At 42.1% G+C, this 20,037-nt stretch overlaps 2 protein-coding genes and 1 pseudogene across 5 annotated transcripts; 2 read left to right on the top strand and 1 right to left on the bottom strand.

Moving 5' to 3' along the window:
* The first annotated feature begins 1,141 nt into the window (after positions 1–1,141).
* On the top strand, positions 1,142–9,948 carry hpcal1 (hippocalcin-like 1). Of its 2 annotated transcripts, XM_084031290.1 has the most exons (4): positions 1,142–1,476; positions 6,458–6,942; positions 7,781–7,886; positions 9,468–9,948. In XM_084031290.1, the coding sequence occupies exons 2-4, from the start codon at positions 6,565–6,567 to the stop codon at positions 9,563–9,565; spliced, it is 582 nt and encodes a 193-aa protein (XP_083887416.1). In that variant the 5' UTR covers positions 1,142–1,476; positions 6,458–6,564; the 3' UTR covers positions 9,566–9,948. The 2 variants fall into 2 exon arrangements, with proteins under 2 accessions (XP_083887416.1, XP_083887417.1); XM_084031291.1 differs by lacking the exon at positions 1,142–1,476 and having other exon boundaries at positions 6,452–6,942.
* A 150-nt stretch (positions 9,949–10,098) lies between these two features.
* On the bottom strand, positions 10,099–15,474 carry pdia6 (protein disulfide isomerase family A, member 6). Of its 2 annotated transcripts, none has more exons than XM_084031288.1 (13): positions 15,344–15,474; positions 14,895–15,036; positions 14,431–14,488; positions 14,105–14,231; positions 13,795–13,901; positions 13,556–13,686; positions 13,016–13,130; positions 12,622–12,762; positions 12,316–12,400; positions 12,033–12,105; positions 11,794–11,952; positions 11,594–11,690; positions 10,099–10,756 (listed from the first exon to the last, which is right to left on the bottom strand). In XM_084031288.1, exons 1-13 carry the CDS (start codon positions 15,360–15,362, stop codon positions 10,685–10,687), a joined length of 1,326 nt encoding a protein of 441 aa, XP_083887414.1. In that variant the 5' UTR covers positions 15,363–15,474; the 3' UTR covers positions 10,099–10,684. The 2 variants fall into 2 exon arrangements, with proteins under 2 accessions (XP_083887414.1, XP_083887415.1); XM_084031289.1 differs by having other exon boundaries at positions 13,556–13,683.
* A 1,971-nt stretch (positions 15,475–17,445) lies between these two features.
* Positions 17,446–19,693, top strand: LOC311026955 (voltage-gated potassium channel regulatory subunit KCNF1 pseudogene; annotated as a pseudogene). The gene has a single exon. The product of its transcript is annotated as a voltage-gated potassium channel regulatory subunit KCNF1 pseudogene (transcript).
* Positions 19,694–20,037: the final 344 nt, after the last annotated feature.

Raw genomic sequence — 20,037 nt, 5'->3', positions numbered from 1 at the left:
TGACAGTATTTAGTTACAAATTGGCAATAACAACAAAAGCAATCTCCGACTACTTTATCACTGCCTCAACCCCCCCATCGAGTCTGTATTGTACTCACTCTTAGGTAGAGATAAACACACCATGTGCTTATAGAAACAGGTGTCAGGCTTCAGGAACACACACACACACACACACACACACACACACACAGTTAATTATTTATCTACTTACTGAAATGCTGACATACACACCGCCCTGCCTGCAGTGTCACATTAGCCTACACTAGAGACATCAAGGCCATAGGTACTGATGGACCTGAGTGTACATCTTCAGAGGAGCTGAAAGAGACGTTAAACTGGGGAAATATGAAATTAGGTTATAGCTTTGATATTATGTAATAAATATTATGTAATGGCACTACTTTATAGTGCAGCTTGTATCTTAACACATGGGCGTGTGGTGGATTTTTTTTTATTTTGGAGTAGGCTACATTGTGATGCTGGTGTTTGTAGGTTGTAATTAAAAAGATTGTTCACCAAGTAGATATGATGTCAACACTTGGGCTACTCAAACACTTCCTGTACATTTGCGCGGGGTTACTTCTTAATAATAGTGAAGTATGCCAATAAAATGGTCGCCTATAGGATATGTATTGTACGAGAATAGTTGCATTTAATTATGTTTTGTTTTTTTTGTCTGTGGGGTTCTGCGTGGTAATGCGTTCGGTACAGTTGCACCACTCTTGTACTTAACCAAGTATCAATATTTTCCTTCAGATGTGAACCGTCTATTTTAGATATTGTGCTAATAATAGTCTCCAGTGATCATTTTCCACAGAACGCTGTGACTGTTTCTACGATGGAACAGTAAGTGTGGACGGATCCATTCAGTGTAAAAGGGGGGGCGATGTAAATACAACAAGTCTGTCAAATCGTTATAAAAATACGTTTTAAATAACGACTTGATTTACTTTCGACGCGCATTCGCCGTATTTATAAATACAAACCACGTTCACTCCTGTAGCACACGGACCAAGTATGTTTAATCGCCTTCAAAAGGAAAAGAAAACCCTTTAGTTAAAAAATTCGACAGCTCGGATGAAAACCGAGCTCTGTGCCACATCTTCCACTAAATGATAAAGCCACTTCACCGGGAACTGGAGGAAGGACCGACTAAATAAGAACCTAGCTTAAAAAAACAATAACATTCAAGCTAACCCGGTTCAACTCCATGTCTTTTTTCTCATTCTGAAAGTATCAGACGGCCGTAAAAGTCGCTCGAGCATCTTACATTATTCTCGTGTTGTTTTTGTTGTTGTTGCGGGGTTTTTTTATTACAGTTTTATCAATAAGCGGAGGTGTTAGGTTTGGTTGTAAGTTAACGGTTAAGTTAACGTTTGGCTATCGGTGACGTGAGGTAGGAAAGTGGGCTCGACCAAGGAGGACTTTTCAAGCGGAAGATTCATAAACAACCGTTACTCCTAAAAAAAAAGGTGAGTTTACACGACTATTAAAAAAAAAAAAGACTGGTTAAAGCCACTGTAATGTCCAGAGTGCTCCAGTAATTGATGTTAGTCTATCCTGGTGTGCTGTAGCAATTTTCCCCGAAACAGAGGAGGGAAGGAGCTACACCCACACAAAATCTTCATCCAACCTACAATTCAAAATGTGTTAAAACTATGTTTACCTTTTTAAGCCGTTGGCGAACTCAAAAATACATTTTGATCAGTGCGAGTTTTGCAAGTAGGTTTAAACAGACTCAAAATAAATTGAATGTATTTTATATTTATGGTGAAGATGAAGTAGCTCTTTTTTTATTGCTTGGTAATATGTTTGAATTGCATTGTGCCTTATCACATCATTGCAAATGTATGCACAACCACATAATAGATGCAACCGTTCAGCATTTGTTGTCCACTGTTGGTAAACGTTTATACGTGTAGCCTAAAACAAATATATTCATAACCTTATATAATAATTAACTAATAGTGTAAATGTGTTTGTATGAATTTTGTGATGTGCATATGTCATTTGTTCTAAGGTCTCTCGAAAAGATCTTGATCCCAATGGGGATAACTAACCTTTTTTCAAATAACTAACCTTTTTTTATATTGCTTGAGAAATTGAGTTTGGACAACAGATATTTGTGGAACTGTTATATGATAAGTTCATATAATCACTGTATGATTCTGCTGAAAGTCAAGCTCATTTGCCTTCTCTGGGACTATCCATCCATTGGAACTTCGTGTCTTGCCATTAACTATTTTCAACTACTATTCCACACAGTAGTGAACTTTTGAGCAATGCATATGTTACAGAAATCATTGTGGATGACCACAAACAGTAAGAATAATGTCCTATTAGATTGAACTGTTTTTGAAACCAGCAGTAACCATGCAGTACGCATTTGAAATGCAGAAAATATGTTCTTGAGTCTCAATATATCTCCTGCCCTGCATTTGCCCCAGATTGATAGTTACACCGCCTTCCTCTCATAAGCCCTAGCACTACTATGGTGTTGCCTTGACTACTGGTGTGTCAGGGGACTTCATCTTTATCCACTGCATGATTTACTCTGACAGTAGTTCAGAAAGACTGCCAGAAAGCAGCGCTGAAAAACTTGCGAGCTGATTTTCTCTTTTTCTTCCTCTTACACCGGACAAACTCCTCCTCACCCACCTGATGCAATCTTAGTTACCAGTAGTGCAGTACTTCAGGCTGCAGTGCTGTTCTGCTCATCCACCGCACAGCAGGCTGCACGCACCACTAAAATGGTAACTCTCCTTTCTTTCTGCGCACCAAGCCAGATCAGTTTGTTTGATATACATTCCATTCAAAAAAGGCACAACACAGACAACATGGAAAATATGTTTCCATATAGAGTTAGGACGAAATGTGAAATGTAGTCAGTTCTATTTTTTAGGTGGTATTTGTCCCTTACAGAATGACTTACACAATAAACTGATTAATTCTGCCCATTGACTCATACTTTATTCTTTTTACAATTGGATGTAAATATTGGCACCAGTTGTTGTTTTGTTTTGTTTACTCACTAACTGAGGTACTGTCAGAATCATAATGATCTACATTCACGTTGTGTCATGCTTTATGGATGGATGGACCAGTACTACAATGTATCTAAACACACACCCATCATCTCTCACAGTTTTTGAGATTTCTTCTTTGCTAACACAAGATGAACATCTGGGAAAATACTTTCTCTGTTGTGACAAGGCATTACCCAGAAAATGATGTGGGCCTAAGGATGGCAAACAGTCGTGAAGCTGGCGGGGGATACTTGCTGCACTGGAGCCTCATTAGGCAGGGAACCCACTGGAAAAATGGGACCATACAGGGCAGGAATGACTATGGGGGTTGGGGACAAGAAGAGAGACTGTCGCTGTGTAATCAAGGGGAATTGCAAACACTGAATCTGGAATGGAAATCTCGAGGGGCTGTTGTGTATCAAACAACGCTCGCAGACATTGTTGTTACAAACCTATTCTGCATCTCTAGCAGTCGAGCCAGCGAGAGCGTGAATCTCCCTGCAAAGCAGGTCATGTAGATGTCAGAGCAATATCTTGTAGTTATTTCTGACTGCATTTAAAACATTTTCCACTGCCTCAAGTAGCAACTTTAGAAAATGACTAGCCAAGTTCCCAGATGAGAAAACATCTCAAACATCCTGTGACGTCTAAACTATGTGCCTGTATGCATTCATTACCTACAAATAGAACAATGATACAGTTAAGTGCCCATTATATGAAGCAAGAGATCATTTAAATTGTCCTACTTTCTCTCTTTTTATTCTAGGAAGTATGGTATACGCCTTAATTGCAACCCATATTTTAGTTGTGTGAATCTAGTTCAGTTTTAAGCTTTGATGAGCATATTTCAGAAGCCTGTAAAATGTTTGCGAGCGTGTTTATACATTCTCTTTATCAGAGTACATACTGTTTTGTTGTTTTCTCTCCAAATTAAAACTATCTCTTCTTGAAAGCAAACTCTTAATTTAGCAGCAGAGGTCCTTCGCGGCAGCACTTCTTATTCTTCCAGCCGAGAATCTGGTTTTCATGTGGTTTTGTGTGTTTGAGGGAATAAATAGCAACGCCCTTATTTACGTCTGCTCCAGCTCAGCCTGCTCACTGAGCTGTCCTGGAAAAGTCCATGTGACCCAGAGCTGAGGAGATGCTGCCGCTTCCTCATCCTGTTGTAGGTTAGAGCGGAAGACTTCAGTCCGTCCTGCAGGGCAATGTGTAATTCATAGCCCTTCACCATAAACCCTGTTAAAACACAGCAGGAAATTATCATAAATTCTCACTCCTGCACCGTAACGTTCACAAGCTTGGCACAAAGGTGGTTACGGAACCACAAAATACTATGCTATGGCAGTGTATAGTTACTATGTCAAAATGCAATGGAAGGCTTTTGTTTTGAGACACTATCATTTGTAATATATTCTTTTTTGCCATGCCATGACTGTGGTGATTCCCTGACTTGATCCCCCTAGCACCTCCAGCACATATAAAGTGAAATATCTCAAGTTCTACTCGATGGATTGGCACACAATTCTGCACAGACTTTGTTTTGCAAACATGTTTATCTCAAAGAACCACTGTGTTTATGTACAGCTTCGGAGATCATGAAGACTCTTAAATCTTAAAATACTTCCAAAAACGAATTAAACAATCTGGAATTAAATATTATTGCATTGTAATTTTAAAACTTGTACCAAACAAAACATGAAGCCTCATTCATGAAGGGTTATGATGGGATTGTTTTAAAAAAAATCTGTCCCAACCTTTATATAACCTTTTGTTGTTGTGCCCTTTTATTGCTTATTTTATAATATAATGAAATTGAATAAGAAAACTGTTCAGAGATAAACGGTTTGAAATGCGTCATGCATCTGGCTTCTGATTTCTTTTCCATCCATAAGCCAGAGTGACATTGTTGAGCGTTTATGTTACTGGCTGTTCCTCAAACCTGCCTGCCTCTCGTGTTACTCCGAGACTTTGATTCATAAAATTGCAGGAAATTACACCCATGTGACAATTCTGAGAAAGGAGGGCGTCCGCATAGAGAAAAAAAACCTCATCCAAATTCACACTGCTCTCATTTGTTGTACACCAGATAAAATCATTCTGGTGCCAATGACATGGGAGCAATGGGATTTCAATAATTGAAAGAGAGCGAGCAAGGGGATAATACATAACTCTCTCTCCCATAAATTCATTATACGTAACACAGAGGAGTGGAGGTGTTATTCAGAAGGATAATTATGTAATTGAACCACTGGTATAAGCTGGAAATAGTTTTTTCTTTCTATGTGTCATACTTTTTTCCATCCTTTCTTCCTCCTGCCCTCGCACATCTCTTTTTCTTTCCCTCCCATGCACACTCTACCAGATTCGTGTTGTAAAAGATTTGCTCAGGTTTTGGAAAATGTCCTCTTTTGATTTCCAAAATGTCAACCATATCGTTTCTTTCTTTCTGTTCCTTTCTTTCAGGCTGCTCTAAAACCTCTTTTCAAATTTCAGACCGTGATATGGAAAATAGGATACCCAGACGGATTTATTTCCTCGTGAAGGCTAAGTGACAATGAATTGATATCTTCATATCACCGTTCCCTTGCTGACAAATATATTCTACAGATATTTTCTCCTCTTATGTGTGGCAAAAAACGGAAGTGTCATAACCTTTTTGCTTACTAGCACACCAATGTTTGCCTCTGCTTCATCAGTGGCTTGCATGCACAGAGTTGGCCATTCAATACTTATTATGTTGTTATGGTTTTGACCTGGATATGTTGTTTTTATGCCTCCTCATATCCTCAATAATAAATACCCCTGCGTACATGAATAAACACATTTTGCAGAGTATAACCATGGAAACTGAATTTAGACAAACCACAGAAACCAAGGGTGAATAGGTCCAGGTGGACAAATCTTTGTTTCTCGCATTAATCAGTGTATGAACTCCACCTTCTTCTAATTCAAATAGAATATTCATTTTCACATAAAGGTGAGGATTATTGTTGGGGTGAATGTTTGGCCTTCTCAGTAACAACAGTTGGTATAAGCCTGACCTTTTACAAAGTGGATTTATTGAGAATTACAATGCCCCAGGACACTTGTCCTTTCACCATGCGGTTAAGGGTCGATAAGTTATCACTGTGCCAGAGGATTAGTGGTGTATCCGCGGAGACACATCTAGGCCCCCACCACACACACACACACACACACACACATGCATATTGTAACCTCATGACATCTGAGTTGTAATCTTATCTTTATTTTTCTCATGTGTATGGACATTGTCTCAACTTTTTCAGATTTATTCCTGAGCTTGGCTGCATTATCAGCATGTTTTATGATGAAACACCGCTGCAAGCTGAGAGGAATTATTGAACCATTGAATCATTTATGATATTCACACAAGGATATTAATTAGCCTTGTTGGTCTCCTGCAGGAGCAGAGGAAGCCGAGCAGCCGGTGACGTGGAGAGTAAAAGCACAGGGCGAGTGGAGAAGTGAAAGGTAGAAACACCAGCCCAGCCATCTGCCTGTCAGAGCGTGCTGCGTCATGGGGAAACAGAACAGCAAGCTGCGGCCCGAGGTCCTGAACGACCTGAGAGAAAACACAGAGTTCACTGACCACGAGCTTCAGGAGTGGTACCGCGGCTTCCTCAAGGACTGTCCCACCGGCCACCTGACTGTGGAGGAGTTCAAGAAGATCTATGCCAACTTTTTCCCCTACGGAGACGCCTCAAAGTTTGCCGAGCACGTCTTCCGCACGTTTGACACCAATGGGGACGCCACCATCGACTTCAGGGAGTTCATCATCGCCCTGAGCGTAACGTCCCGTGGAGGGTTGGAGCAGAAGCTGCGCTGGGCTTTCAGCATGTACGACCTGGACGGGAATGGGTACATCAGCCGGGCGGAGATGCTGGAGATAGTTCAGGTAAAAACATATTGTATGACAGAATATGGATTCTTTGTTGATATATATGCTGTATGAATCAGTTTCATGCAAAGTGGGTCAGGATCGGCCTTATTTTGCATCTTCTGAGGTTTGAATGCGATGAGGTTCTAGTGATGTATCTCACATTATAGAACATTTAATCAAGTAGGAGGATTGTAAATTTAAAACTTTTTGCTAGTTTTGCTAGTCTGGACCCAGAGAAGCGACAGGGGTTTGTACATTTAAAGCAAAAAAACAGCGAAACCTCCCCCATCCTCTTCATCCTTTCTTTGATACTTTTGTTTGATTAATTGCAGAAACAATATCAATTATCAAAGTAGCTGCCAATTATTGATTAAACTAATAGTTTCAGTGCTCCTTCTGTCGAGTGAGTCAGGGTCGAGTTTTAAGGCTCAGTAGTCATTTGCGGGGGAAAATACAGAAGATATTTCACGTCATGGATGCAGGCCACCCTTTCTGTGTTTCTTATCACTGTGGCTATATTTACTCTTCCAATATGGTGAGCTGAGCAGACGGTAGGGCCATTTCAATATTGGCTCAGTCCGTTGTGTTTGTGGATACAAATGAATGTGAAGAAGAAAAAAAAACACGCAAAAGCATCTGTGCTTTTGTTATTGCCGAATGTTTTCTGTTTTCAGCTCTCTCATCACAGACCTTTACATGATCCGAAATGTGTGTAATTGCAGGAGATACAAATAGACATATATGATACATGTTCAGAGTGACTTATTGTGAAAGTCTTTTGCCTAAAAGCTTCACACAGCTGACAAACAAAGTGGATATGCACACAACGGCAATCATTCTCATTCCTTTGAAGGCTATTTACAAGATGGTATCATCAGTGATGAAGATGCCTGAGGATGAATCAACGCCTGAGAAAAGGACAGATAAGATCTTCAGACAGATGGACATTGACAATGATGGTAAGGCTGGTGTTTTTGTTTTTTGTGTGCTCATCCATTTGTGAGGAGATGTCATAACCCGTCACTCAGCAATGAAAGGAAGAGGGAGTCCTAAATAAGACCGACTGCTTCCTTCTTCTCTCAGGACATAAATAATAAGAGTAAAACAGTTGTTGGAGTCTTTGGAGACGTTATAAGTGCTTACAGATTTTGTACATTAATAAAAATGTAATTTGCATAGATCTAGCGTTCAATATAGTGTGTTTTTAATAATCGAATGCTTGTATACTGCTTATGAAAGCTAAATAGGGGAACTTACGTTACCAAATATAGACATATCTTGAAACATTAGTTACTTAATATAGTATTGGCATTATACAGTTGCCACCACAGAGCAGGAAATGTGGATGAAAGAGAAAGAGGCAGAGGAATAGGATTTCACGTAACGTGATATATATAATTAACAGTCTTATCTATGCAAATTTAAATCTAGGAAAACTTAAACAGTGGCATGTGGTAGTGAATGTGAGTGCATCGAGTGGAAAAGTGCAATACTGTATGGTGCAGCACCACAAACCATAATGTCAAATAAATGAGTCTCAGGGAGGAGAGTGAGCCAGCGACTGAGCTTCAAAAGGGTTTTTTAGAAGAGCGCTGACCCACAGGGCCCACATGTCGCTGGTGAGTGCAGGTGTTGCCTGCCTCCAGTGCCTGCAAGGAAAGCAGCCACTCAAACCAAGTAAGAGGCAGACGAGGCCCTAACACCAAGTCTTGCTGTTATGACTGTTTTTGACAAGTCCCATCTCGATCAAATATTGAGAGCTATTCAGATGGCAGTGGGCAGCTTGGTTTGTTCAGAAACAGAAGGTTCAGAAAGACTGGAAGTCAAACTGTGTCTTTCAAGTTTAAGAACATGACATGGTGCCACAGACCAGGCCTACAGCTACAGCTGCAGTTAAGCCTCCTTTTAATGCAATTTAGAAAGATCCTGTTTGGCAGAAAGTGGAAGTTCTTTAAAATACATTTTGGTGTACTGTGTTGTGTCTTTGTGGTAGATTAATAAAAACTTGAATAATTGTGTGCAACATTTGCTGCCATTTGGCCATTACAATTTAATTAATGATTTAAAAGGAATTTCTAACTTAATTTATTAATGAATAAATTAATTGCTAAAAGGAAGTGTTGTCATTTTTATAATCTTTTATAATCTAAACAAAATACTGCTGGCATAATGCAAAATGCAATACATAAATTGTATTGTTGTATTTATCTATTGTAAAATCAATGCTAGTAAACAGTGCACCAGAATATCTTCTGAATTACATGAATAGCACCACCGCTGGTTGATTCAACTTGACAGCTATAAATGACTCATTCAGTCATGAAATGTTAATGCAAATTCAAAGTAATTTATTTAGACATGGAGTACTGTCTGCACTGTGTACTCTCAGGCAGCAGGGATTGCATTGTAGACACACTTCAAAGAATGAAAAATAAAAGATTTCTGTAGATTTCAGTGGGTGGTTGCTGCGTGATTTCACCCCTCCATCACATGCTCAACCGTTGGTGACTCTGAATCTTTGTGTGGCTTCTGCTTCACAGGTAGATTGTCTTTGGAGGAGTTCATTAAAGGTGCCAAGAGCGACCCCTCCATTGTCAGACTGCTGCAGTCGGATCAGGGAGCCTCTCGTCAGTTCTGAGTGACAGTGACAATTACAGACACACTCTAAAACACAATCACGAACGCACATCCACCGGCCGGTCATCATCACAGCCCCTCACCAGACATTTTCATTTTAATTACACTCCTCGTCTTATTGTTTACATTAATGGAAACTTCTCTTCTGTCAATGTGGCTCGTTTTCTGTTGACTATGATGTGGCTTCCGTGGAGGTATTTTGTGTGTATGCGTTTCCAAAGCTCTCTTGCCTTGAAAGGTTTTTTTTTTTTTTTTTTTTTAACCCATTCTCCATAAGTGAAGTGCCATATCGTAAATTTGTACTGACTGGATTATGTGCTCACAAGTATTATGAATCCCATAATGTTACACTAAGAGGAAACTAATTACACCACTTCTTATAATTTGATTTAACCGTGTTGAAAGATGGCTTATTGTTATTGTTCAGGATATAAACTAGCTTTACAAGTTGCTCTTCTGAACAAGTTCTATATGCCTTTGGTATTGCATGTTTTCTGATATTGTAACAGTTTTACGTGAATAAGAAGGCTGCGATTGTTTTTATTCCTTTTTATTTTTGTAACAAAAATTTTGTTTTCACACAATTGAAATAAAGTCGTGTAAGAAAAATCTACACAAGAAGTTCCATAGTATCCCCTTGTCCTGGACAGACATGAAAAGCCACCAAGATTTACTGGTTTAAAAAGAAAAGAAATATATAAAGTCACATTAGGTTGGACATTGAAGTGTTACTTTGTCAAATTTAAAAAATGGGTGCATGAGGGTGGCTGGAGTGGGGGGGGGGGAAAGACTTTAATGCACAACTGAAAAGCCACATTCAGAATCCTCCTCAGTCCACTTCTCAGCTGGCGGCGGCCGTATAAATATGCAGCTTCTTCCGTTCAGCAGGTATGTGAGGCAGAGTTCACTCCAGAGACACGACACACACCCCCCTCCCTCCTGTCCCCGTGTGACTGACAAAGATGATGTGAGAAACTGCAGGTGTCTCTTGTGTGTCTTTTCTGGACTATTTCAGTAACTGGGCGACTGGGCCTCCCATTCGTCCACAGGAGAGGGGAGGCGGGTCGTTCAGGATCAGACCAGATCCAACCAAGCCAGTCGGATCCCGCCCCGTTTGGGCTCATAACTCGTCTTTATTAAAATCATCATCCAGGTCGACGTCACTGAGGTCGTATTCGTCCTCCACAGGAAGCTGTTGAAAATGAAGACAAACTGTAAAGATAGTGCTAAGCATGATACTTTAACTCCGACTCATTTACAGATTACACATGCCAAATTTGATTTTATTTAAAAAAACTAAAGTATATAAACTATAAAACAAAAAAACTGCACCCTCTGTGAAGTGAGACATATCTTTAGATCGACGTTTCACTGTGAGAAAAGAAACATCTGGATTTCTGGAGGGAGCTTAATCTGCCCTATTACATAACAGTGTTGTCTTGATAAAGTCTTCTGTGTGCATGACTGCAATACATGGGAAGCAAAGAGCACGTGGATATTTATTGCATTACCTAACCAAGCATTTAACCCCATCTTAACCCCCGACTAATTTTACAACCGGGCCAAATTTCTGCCCTGTTGTTGCATGTTCAGTTTGCTGGGGATCAAGGCGCCGATTAATTACCCGAACAATCAACTGTTGTATGATTGGTTGGATTTCTGGCATGTCATACATTTTGGCTGGCTGTCTTGAAAGAGATTGTGCTGCAATATAAATAAAACTGATTTTTAATTATAACAAACAGACTTTATTGTCTGCATGATTCCATCCATCTGCAGTTCTATATTTTGCTTTCAGTTACAACTTCACAAAATGCTGCCTTTTCCCCCCCATTTTGGTCAACACTGTTGTGGATGTTTTCTTTATAAACTTGGAGTTTTCATGACCTGGTTGATTGATCATACATGAGCTGGGTCTTGGCTGTGTATAAAAGTAAAGTAAAACGTGCAGAGTATGTAATGTGCAAACCATCTGTACAAATAGGAGTTAAATCTCTGTACGTGAGGCCACTGTGATGCTCCCACTCACCTGTCCGTCTTTGCCATCCCAGGGTTCCACAGTGTGAATCTTGGGTATCACCCCACCTCCCAATGAGGCGGTTGAGCCACGGCCCACAGAAAGCTCCCTGAGGAAAAAGATGATTCACTTGAGCGACATCATTCATCTTACTCTGAAGCCTATTTTTTTTTTTTACAATAATCTGTGTTATGGTGAAAAGAAAAACCCACCTGAGAAACTCATGAATTCCTGTTTCACTGAAGGAGCCCTTGAGCAGAGCAAATTTCATCTTGCGTGCATTGATGGCCGCCATGGCAGGGTAGCCAAATCCACCAATTCCAAGAGAGGCCTCCAGCTCCATCTGGGTTCCAGCTTCAGTCCACAGCCAGCTGACAAAGGCAGAGCAGGTTATTAGTCAGCTGTAATTAGTCACGTATATAATCATTCATGACTAATATCTCATCCTTACCCCCACATCTTCTTCTTGTACTTCTCAGCCATCTTCATCATCACCTCCATGTAGCCTTTTCTACCTGCTGCGCCTGTTGAGATACAAGGTCAGTGCATGAGTTTCACAAAATACAAAATATCTTTTAATGAATCAGAAATGTCCTCACACTACACCAGGTTTCAGCAGTTCTTTTGCATTTGATTAGTGACTGAATAACAGGTTATCTATTCAAATAGCTGGAGCTTCTTAAAACGTCCAGTGGTATGTAATCATATTAAAGAAACCTAGTGTCTGGTCTCACCTGTGTCCAGAATGTGTGGCAGAAATCCAATTACGCACAACTGACTGTCCTCACAGGTCTTCTTCAAGACGTTTGCATTGAGGATCTGGAAGGCAAACATTTACAATACACACATTTAGTGTAGCATGAGAATTCACATCATTTCACATATACTTACAGAGAGCACAGGAGGTTTTGTGTTTTAGCTTTCATTAGCTTTAATATTACAGAAAGCATCGTCTTCGACTGTTTACTGTTTGGAATTTAGTGTAATAGCAGCACTATAAACGTTCACAATGTGTGATGCAAAGACACAAGTGTACTGACCTCCAGCAGCTCAGGAGGAGCAGCGTGGTCAGAGAACAGATCCAAAGCCTTCTCGGTGATGTCTCCACGGGAGCGGCCTCCCTGGTAATCTTCGGGCTCCTCGCCTTTGCGGAAAATCTTGATGGTGGGAAATCCACGGATCTATACAGCAAGAGATATAAATTTGAATAAATCAAGTTGGCCACTGACTTTGAAGTCAAGATTGCCTCAGGCCTGATTTAATAAGGCTGTAAATTACTTGAGCAACAGACAAATTCTACTATATTTCTTGGATCATATTGTGCAGCGATGTGTCCACTGAGCAGAACAGGTTCTCACTTTACTTTTACAACACAACGGTACGACAGTTTCCACCAGAATTGTGCACGACATTAACGTATGGATTCTTCCTCACCCCGTAGCGGCCGGACACAGCCTGGTGTACAGTAGCATCCATAGCTCCCAGGCGAACTTTGCCGTTGGTCTTCTCCTTGACAGCTGAGGCTGCAGCTGCCCACTCAGGCTCCAGGCTGGAAACAGAATAGAGAGATGGTTAAAAAAAAAAACAAGAGTAGATCATTCAAAATGCATAATTAGCTGTGTGCACAGTTTCCCAAACTGCTTCTGATATACCGTCTTCAAATGTAGGAAATGCTGTAAACAGGATTGACATGGTTCAGGGAAATAAACTGCTCAGATCTCACTCAAGAGTTTTAAAAGGGATTACCGTCTACTGAAAAAATACTTCACATGGAATTCAGTTTCAGCCTGTGGATTAGATTAGATTTACTGGGACATTGTTTTCAGAACGTTTTCACAAAATTCATACAAAACAACCGTCATTGTACTGGGATGGCAGAAATCTCAGAGATGAAAATCCCCTTTCTTATAACAGTGACGGGGATCTCCCGGTGTCCTACGGCTGGAGATGGTGCGTGTCGGGTACCAAACTCACCTTTTGCAGTGTCCACACCAGGGGGCGAAGAACTCCACCAGCCACACCTCATCACTCTGCAGCACCATCTTATCAAAGTTGTCATCGGTGAGCTCCACCACATCCTGCTTACTGCCGCCTCCGCCACTCTGCTGGAAGACAGTTGAGTGTTACTCAATAGTGTTCACTGAAGTGTTTCATCTTTCCCCCATTTAAAAGCAGTGCAACAAACTAGTGCACAGGTTCCCTAATGGATCTACCTGTTTGCTGGAGCCAGAGCTGCCAGACTTGCCGCTCAGCCTCTCTTTCACCAGAGTGCGCAGAGTGTTCATGGCTCCATCCACGATGGCTTGGCTACTGCGTCCACCTGAGGGATCATGGGGAAGCAGAGGTAGGTCAATGCAGCCAAAAACTCACTATGGAACCTCAAAGTCTAGATCCCTCATTCTCTGAACTGATAGAAATGACTATATTTCACTTTTGTGAACAGCTTTTTTAGCAGGGTAAAGTCCACCAAGCTGCGAATTCCGCATCAGAAGCTATTTGTTTGGTGCAGTGGTTTTACTGTACCTTGATAATCCTCTGGGTTGTTCTTGTTGGCTCCAAAGACCTTGATGGTGGGGAAACCTCTGACACCATACTGGCTACCCAGTGACTTGTGCTGGTCTGCATCTACGGCACCGATCTTGACAATACCCTGAAGGATTTTGAGAAAAAAAGAAGAAAATACAGCAAGTCTATTACTCATTTTCTTCAGGGAACATTTGCGTGCCGCTTCACAAAATCTGAACGTCAGCATGTCAGTGACCAGTAGCATGATTCACTGCTGTCATCGTTGCCCTGATAGGACGAGCTCAACAGGTAAATGGCAAGACGAAGAGAGGAGATTTGTTAACCTTGAGGGCAGTGGCCGCCTTCTTCCAATCAGGAGTTAGATGTTGACAGTGGCCACACCTGTAGGTGATGAATAAGAGAAAGGAGGGACGTGAATAAACTCTCTTTTCATTGTATAACCACTGAACCACATGACTCAACATTAACACCTCCTTACACTTACATAGACGTTATTCATGTGCATCTTCTGGCTAATTGTTCACTACAGAATTTACTACTCCTGAACATAACTAAGTGAATTGACCTGGCAGATTCCTCAGGTCACATGACAGCCATAATAAAACGACTTCTTCCACAGAAGACATAGTAGGAAGAGCACGGGTTTATAACCTTAAATGTTAAGTTCCCAGTGAGCATTTATTATACAGCAATTACAAACAGACGACTCCAACATCACCGAGCAAGATGCTGGTCTCACAGTTGGGGACACTTGTTGTCACTGAACTATGGAGTTAGATGGACTCACCAGGGCGCGTAAAACTCCACCAGCCACAGACTGTCACTCTGGATCACCTCCTTGTTGAAGTTGGAGGGGGTCAGCTCGACGACATCATCGCCGGCGGAGTAGAAGGCTTGGACGGACAGGACCAGGGTGCAGCCCAGCACTCCTGGAGGGGGAAAACAAAAGGCTTACTCTCAACAACGTTCAATTAAAAACGTGTGCAATAAAACCGTCAGAGCAGCTGAGGCCATTTAAATACACGTTATATGCATAGCAGAAAATTCATTTGACGTTTATGAATCAACTGATTCAACGACAACGGAGGCCTGGCACTGTTCTGTGCACCTCGGCTATTCATGCTACATGAACGGAAACGCTGGAGGACGCCTAACGTGAACACTTTAAACGCACATTTAAAAAAACAAACAGATATTTTCTAAAAAAGGAGAAAAGCTGCTGCTGTTGTCACTCACCAACTAGAAGCGGTCTCATGGTTCCTAGCTGCTCTGTGAACGTCTCCTCTGTTAGCAACACACTGCTGCCGCTGCGTCTCCCTGCAAAAGTAGATCGGAAGAAAGCTCACCGTGGCCCGCGCTGATTGGTCCACGGAGAGCGACGCCGCGCCGCAGCCAATCAGCGCGCGCCGTGTAGTTTAGAGGAACCGGTGCTTTAAGGACAAGTGGACCCGTCTCCAGAAAGGAGGAGGCATATCCTGAATTATTTTTATTACTGATGCAATAACCATTATTTTAATGTCACAGCCAATTGAAGAGGAGCTTATTCATACATCTTTAGACTTTAATCTTCGACAATACATCCTGTTTCATAAAGTCATCATCTTAAAAGTAACGCAAAGTAACGTCAGTCAGCACTTGAATAATTGCAGTAAATTGTACGTAAAAAAATAATCGGGCATAATTTCAAAGTCCTTGTAATGCAACTTTTTTATTATTTAAATCTAATAATTAAAGTCTACATTATATTCTTCCATTGTACTTTTGTTTGAAATAAAAAAAAATTAAAAAGAAAGTCAAATTATGACTTGACTGAACTGCATTGTGAGTTTTTTTTTTGTTTGGCTTTACGAATATACAGTTGTCTATAACACAGACAGTAGACTTTATTGTATTGAACATTGTTGATGTAAAAATCTATTAAATCCCCATCCTCTCTCTATGAGTTGCACCAATGTTTGCAAGCAGATGAACACATTCAGGCTGCTGTATTGTGAAGGTGTTGTCACTAGGTGGCGCCAAACATCAAGGCAGTGCTGTTGAGACGCTGGTCCCTGACTTCCAATCAATAATTAAGTTTACGCTACTGCAGAACTGATCTGTTGAACCCAGACTTCATTAAAAAAATATTTTATTCTTCATATTTATATTTTAACGAAGCCTCAGAAAATCCAATAAATCCCTGTAATGCTCCCACTGATGGCACAAGTACATATAGTTCCCACTATTACTGTCACGTGATATCACTAACGAGCCATATAATGTAGTTGTAATGTAGTAAAAAAAAATCAATAGCTTATTATTTATTATCCTCTACCATATTAAGTGATTATTACTCAACCTAAGCCCTTTTTGTCTGGGTGATTTAGCCTATGATGCCATAAAATGATGATGGATAATGCGTCTGAGTCTGGTGAAGAAATAATTACAAAAAAAAGATTTGATAGGCTATTGCTGTTGTCTTTAGGTCTCTTGTGGGCTGCCTGTTAATTGATTACCGTCATCTTAATTGTTGTCCTTCGAGTCGCCACAAGACACCAGCTGAGTGCCTGTCGCCTGATTTCCCTGTTTGCTGCTTCACAATGCATTACGTGCAGTGGAGATCTATGATGTGCTGCGCCTGGCTGCGCTGCTCTGCGTCAAAGCGTCCACACAGAGAGAGCGCGCGACCGGAAAGCACGGAGACAGCCTTAAAATAAAAGCATGGGGATGTGTTACGTTAGTGTTATTTAAAACACCTATATTTGTTAAATCTCATTGTTTTCCTCCTGTTTATTTTGAGCGTTGTATCTTCATATTTGGTTTGATATTCATTTATAATAATATTTAAAACCTTATTTGGTTTGCTGTAGTGACACATGTTGTTCTTGTAGTGTGTGTGTGTGTGTGTGTGTGTGTGTGTGTGTGTGTGTGTGTGTGTGTGTGTGTGTGTGTGTGTGTGTGTGTGTGTGTGCGTGTGTTTTCCTGCTGTTTTGGTTATTGCAGCAAAGAGTTGCTCACAACGACTAGAATAAGAGTTATAGAAGAAAGGTTGCCAGACTTGTAAGAGGACGTCTGCTAAGTAACAGCCTAACAACAGAGGACATGAACATACATGAACAACGTTTTTAATAATTGGCTCAAATTGCATCAACCAGTGTTAGGTGTAGCTAAATAACGGCCATTAGTTTGAAAGTTTGCACCGGAAGTCACGCTGTTTGATTGTGGCGCGCTTGTCATTACGCGTACTTCAACACCAACTTTCTGAGCGCACAAGCGTACCGTTCGCTGCCAAACACGGCAGTGTTGAGCGGAGACTCGCAGTCACCTCTGAGTCAACATATATATATATTTCTTTCAACAAAAAAACACAGATTAAAACATTTTTCTCGGGTTTTACGCACGGCGCCGTGGCTCCTGGTGACGCGTGTTTTTACTTTGACAGTGCATTTGTGTGCGGGAAATCGATCACTTTCGTGGACTTGTTTGTCATCACAATGTGGGGGATCCAGAGGACGCGGTACGCGGACTGCAACGGCTCTGAAGCCAGCGAAGAGCCGGAGATCGTTGTGAACATCGGCGGCTTGAAACAGGTGCTGTACGGGGACGTGTTGAATCGCTTCCCGGACACCCGGCTGGCGGAACTGCTCGACTGTTCACTGAAGTCTCCCGAAGAAATATCCTCTCTGTGTGACGACTACGACCCCGACACGGGGGAATTTTATTTCGACAGAGACCCCGACGCATTCAAGTGCATAACCGAGCTGTATTACTACGGAGAGATCCACATGAAGCGAGGCATCTGTCCCATTTGTTTCGTGAAGGAGATGGAGTTCTGGAGGATCGACTCGGATTTCCTGGACGACTGTTGTAAATGCCACCTGAATGAGGTGGAGGACGAACTCGCGGAGATCGCGGAGAAAGTGAAAACTATCCTGGTGGACCGAGAAGGAGACCCGTCCGCAGCTGGCTGGCAGCGCTTCCAGATGTGTCTCTGGAGGCTGATGGAGAAGCCGGAGTCCTCGCTGCCTGCGCACATCATTGCCATCGCTTCTTTCATCTTCATCCTCGTCTCCTCCGTGGTGATGTGCGTCGGCACGCTCCCCGACCTGCAGGTGCAGGACTCGGAGGGGAACCTCACGGAGAACCCGACTCTGGAGGTCATCGAGACGGTGTGCATCGGCTGGTTCACCATCGAATACATCCTGCGTCTCATCTCCTCCCCGAATAAAATCAAATTCGTCCTGGCTTTCATGAACGTCATCGACTTCATGGCGATCATGCCCTTCTTCGTGGTGCTCATCCTGACCTCCTTCGGCACTGGAGTGATGGAGCTGGCTAACGTGCAGCAGGCGGTGCAGGCTTTACGCATAATGCGCATTGCGCGCATTTTCAAGCTGGCGCGACATTCCTCCGGACTCCAGACCCTCACATCTGCCCTGAAGAGCAGCTTCAAGGAGCTGGGACTGCTCCTCATGTACATGGGAGTGGGGGTCTTCCTTTTCTCCGCACTGGGCTACACCATGGAGCGAGACCACCCGGAAACCTTGTTCACCAGCATCCCGCAGTCGTTCTGGTGGGCTGTGATCACCATGACCACCGTGGGCTACGGGGACGTCTACCCCAAAACCACTTTAGGTCGGTGTAACGCAGCCATCAGCTTTCTGTGCGGGGTGATCGCCATCGCGCTGCCTATACACCCCATCATCAACAATTTCGTCTTGTTCTACAACAAGCAACAGGTGCTGGAGACCGCTGCCAAGCACGAGATCGAGCTGATGGCGCTGCGCTCCGGCGACGACGAGCTGGAGGCGGCAGCCGGCGCCCACGGACACGGACACGTTTGCGGCGCCGGGGTCTGGGACAGCGCCATGCGCTCCTGCCACAGCGACGCGCACATCCCCTTACTGAAGGATCCCCGGGGAGGGGCAAGGATCCGGACCTCAAGCGTGGACACAAGCTTTGAAAGCACAGCCGAGGCCAGTGAATATTTCATCTCATAAAACATGGGATACTCTGGTTTAAAAGGAATTTAAAAAAAAAACAAGAAAACATCAAATTAGTCTTTAATTGTTGACTTCCTCACTTTTAAACCTGCTTAATTCAGGGTTAATGAAACCAGGCTGGCTGGAGAGTTAATAGGCCCAATGTTCTCCGAGGATGTTGACGCATTCGCGCCTATTAAATGGACATATATGTGAGGTATTGACTTGATGAGCTGTGCCTTTGCGCAGTGACTCCCTGTAGGGTTGAGGGCTTCTGTTTGAACCGCCAGTAGGCTTCTTATATAACAAGCCCGATACCCAATCCTCAAGCATACTGTAGACCTCTCTGTAGCTTATTCCTCTGTACACAAACACACACACACACACACACACACGCACACACACACACACACACACACACACACACACACACACACACACACACACACACACACACAGTATGTCACAATGAATGTTTTTTAACAATAAAGATTGAAGCTCCTCCAGAAGAAAAGAGAAAGTCATCCAATGATATAGCAAATGGATTTTATAGCAATGCCATAAGGTCACTTAATAAATGTGATGGGTAGAGAATATAAAAGCAACACATCATCGGGGCAGTTTATTTATTTCTGCTGGTGTTTTTCTGTTTCACTTCTGTGACTGACTCTGGTTGTGAGGTAATATATCAGATATAAAACCCATCTACTGTAACCGTGAAAGCAGTGACTGTGTTGGTGCAGCTCCAGATAGGATCATGTAATCAACATTAGCTAACCCTCAAGTCTGAGTGGAAAAAGAGCGGTTTCTGATGATGAAAATGAATTCATCAAAATGGCATCCATTATCAGGGCAGCAGGTCCCCGACATGAAGAGCAGAAATACATTTTCACATCTTTAAAAAAATGCACTCTACATTGGGTTAATGGCCGCTGTATTTAAAGGTAAAAGTTTCACACTTAGAAAGGT

This window comes from Eutrigla gurnardus (assembly GCF_963514095.1).
Source record: "Eutrigla gurnardus genome assembly, chromosome: 16".
Taxonomy (NCBI): Eukaryota; Metazoa; Chordata; class Actinopteri; order Perciformes; family Triglidae; genus Eutrigla; species Eutrigla gurnardus.
Note: the sequence above shows the minus strand (reverse complement) of the source record. Positions and strands in the feature narration are given on the sequence as shown.

Excerpts from the sequence above, each read along its gene's own strand:
- hpcal1 (XM_084031290.1), top strand. The coding sequence starts at position 6,565 with ATGGGGAAACAGAACAGCAAGCTGCGGCCCGAGGTCCTGAACGACCTG. Across the intron at positions 6,943-7,780 it reads AGATGCTGGAGATAGTTCAG|GCTATTTACAAGATGGTATC; the intron begins GTAAAAACATAT and ends ATTCCTTTGAAG. Across the intron at positions 7,887-9,467 it reads GATGGACATTGACAATGATG|GTAGATTGTCTTTGGAGGAG; the intron begins GTAAGGCTGGTG and ends TCTGCTTCACAG.
- pdia6 (XM_084031288.1), bottom strand. Across the intron at positions 13,902-14,104 it reads CAACCCAGAGGATTATCAAG|GTGGACGCAGTAGCCAAGCC; the intron begins GTACAGTAAAAC and ends ATGATCCCTCAG. Across the intron at positions 10,757-11,593 it reads GGGATGGCAAAGACGGACAG|CTTCCTGTGGAGGACGAATA; the intron begins GTGAGTGGGAGC and ends CATTTTCAACAG.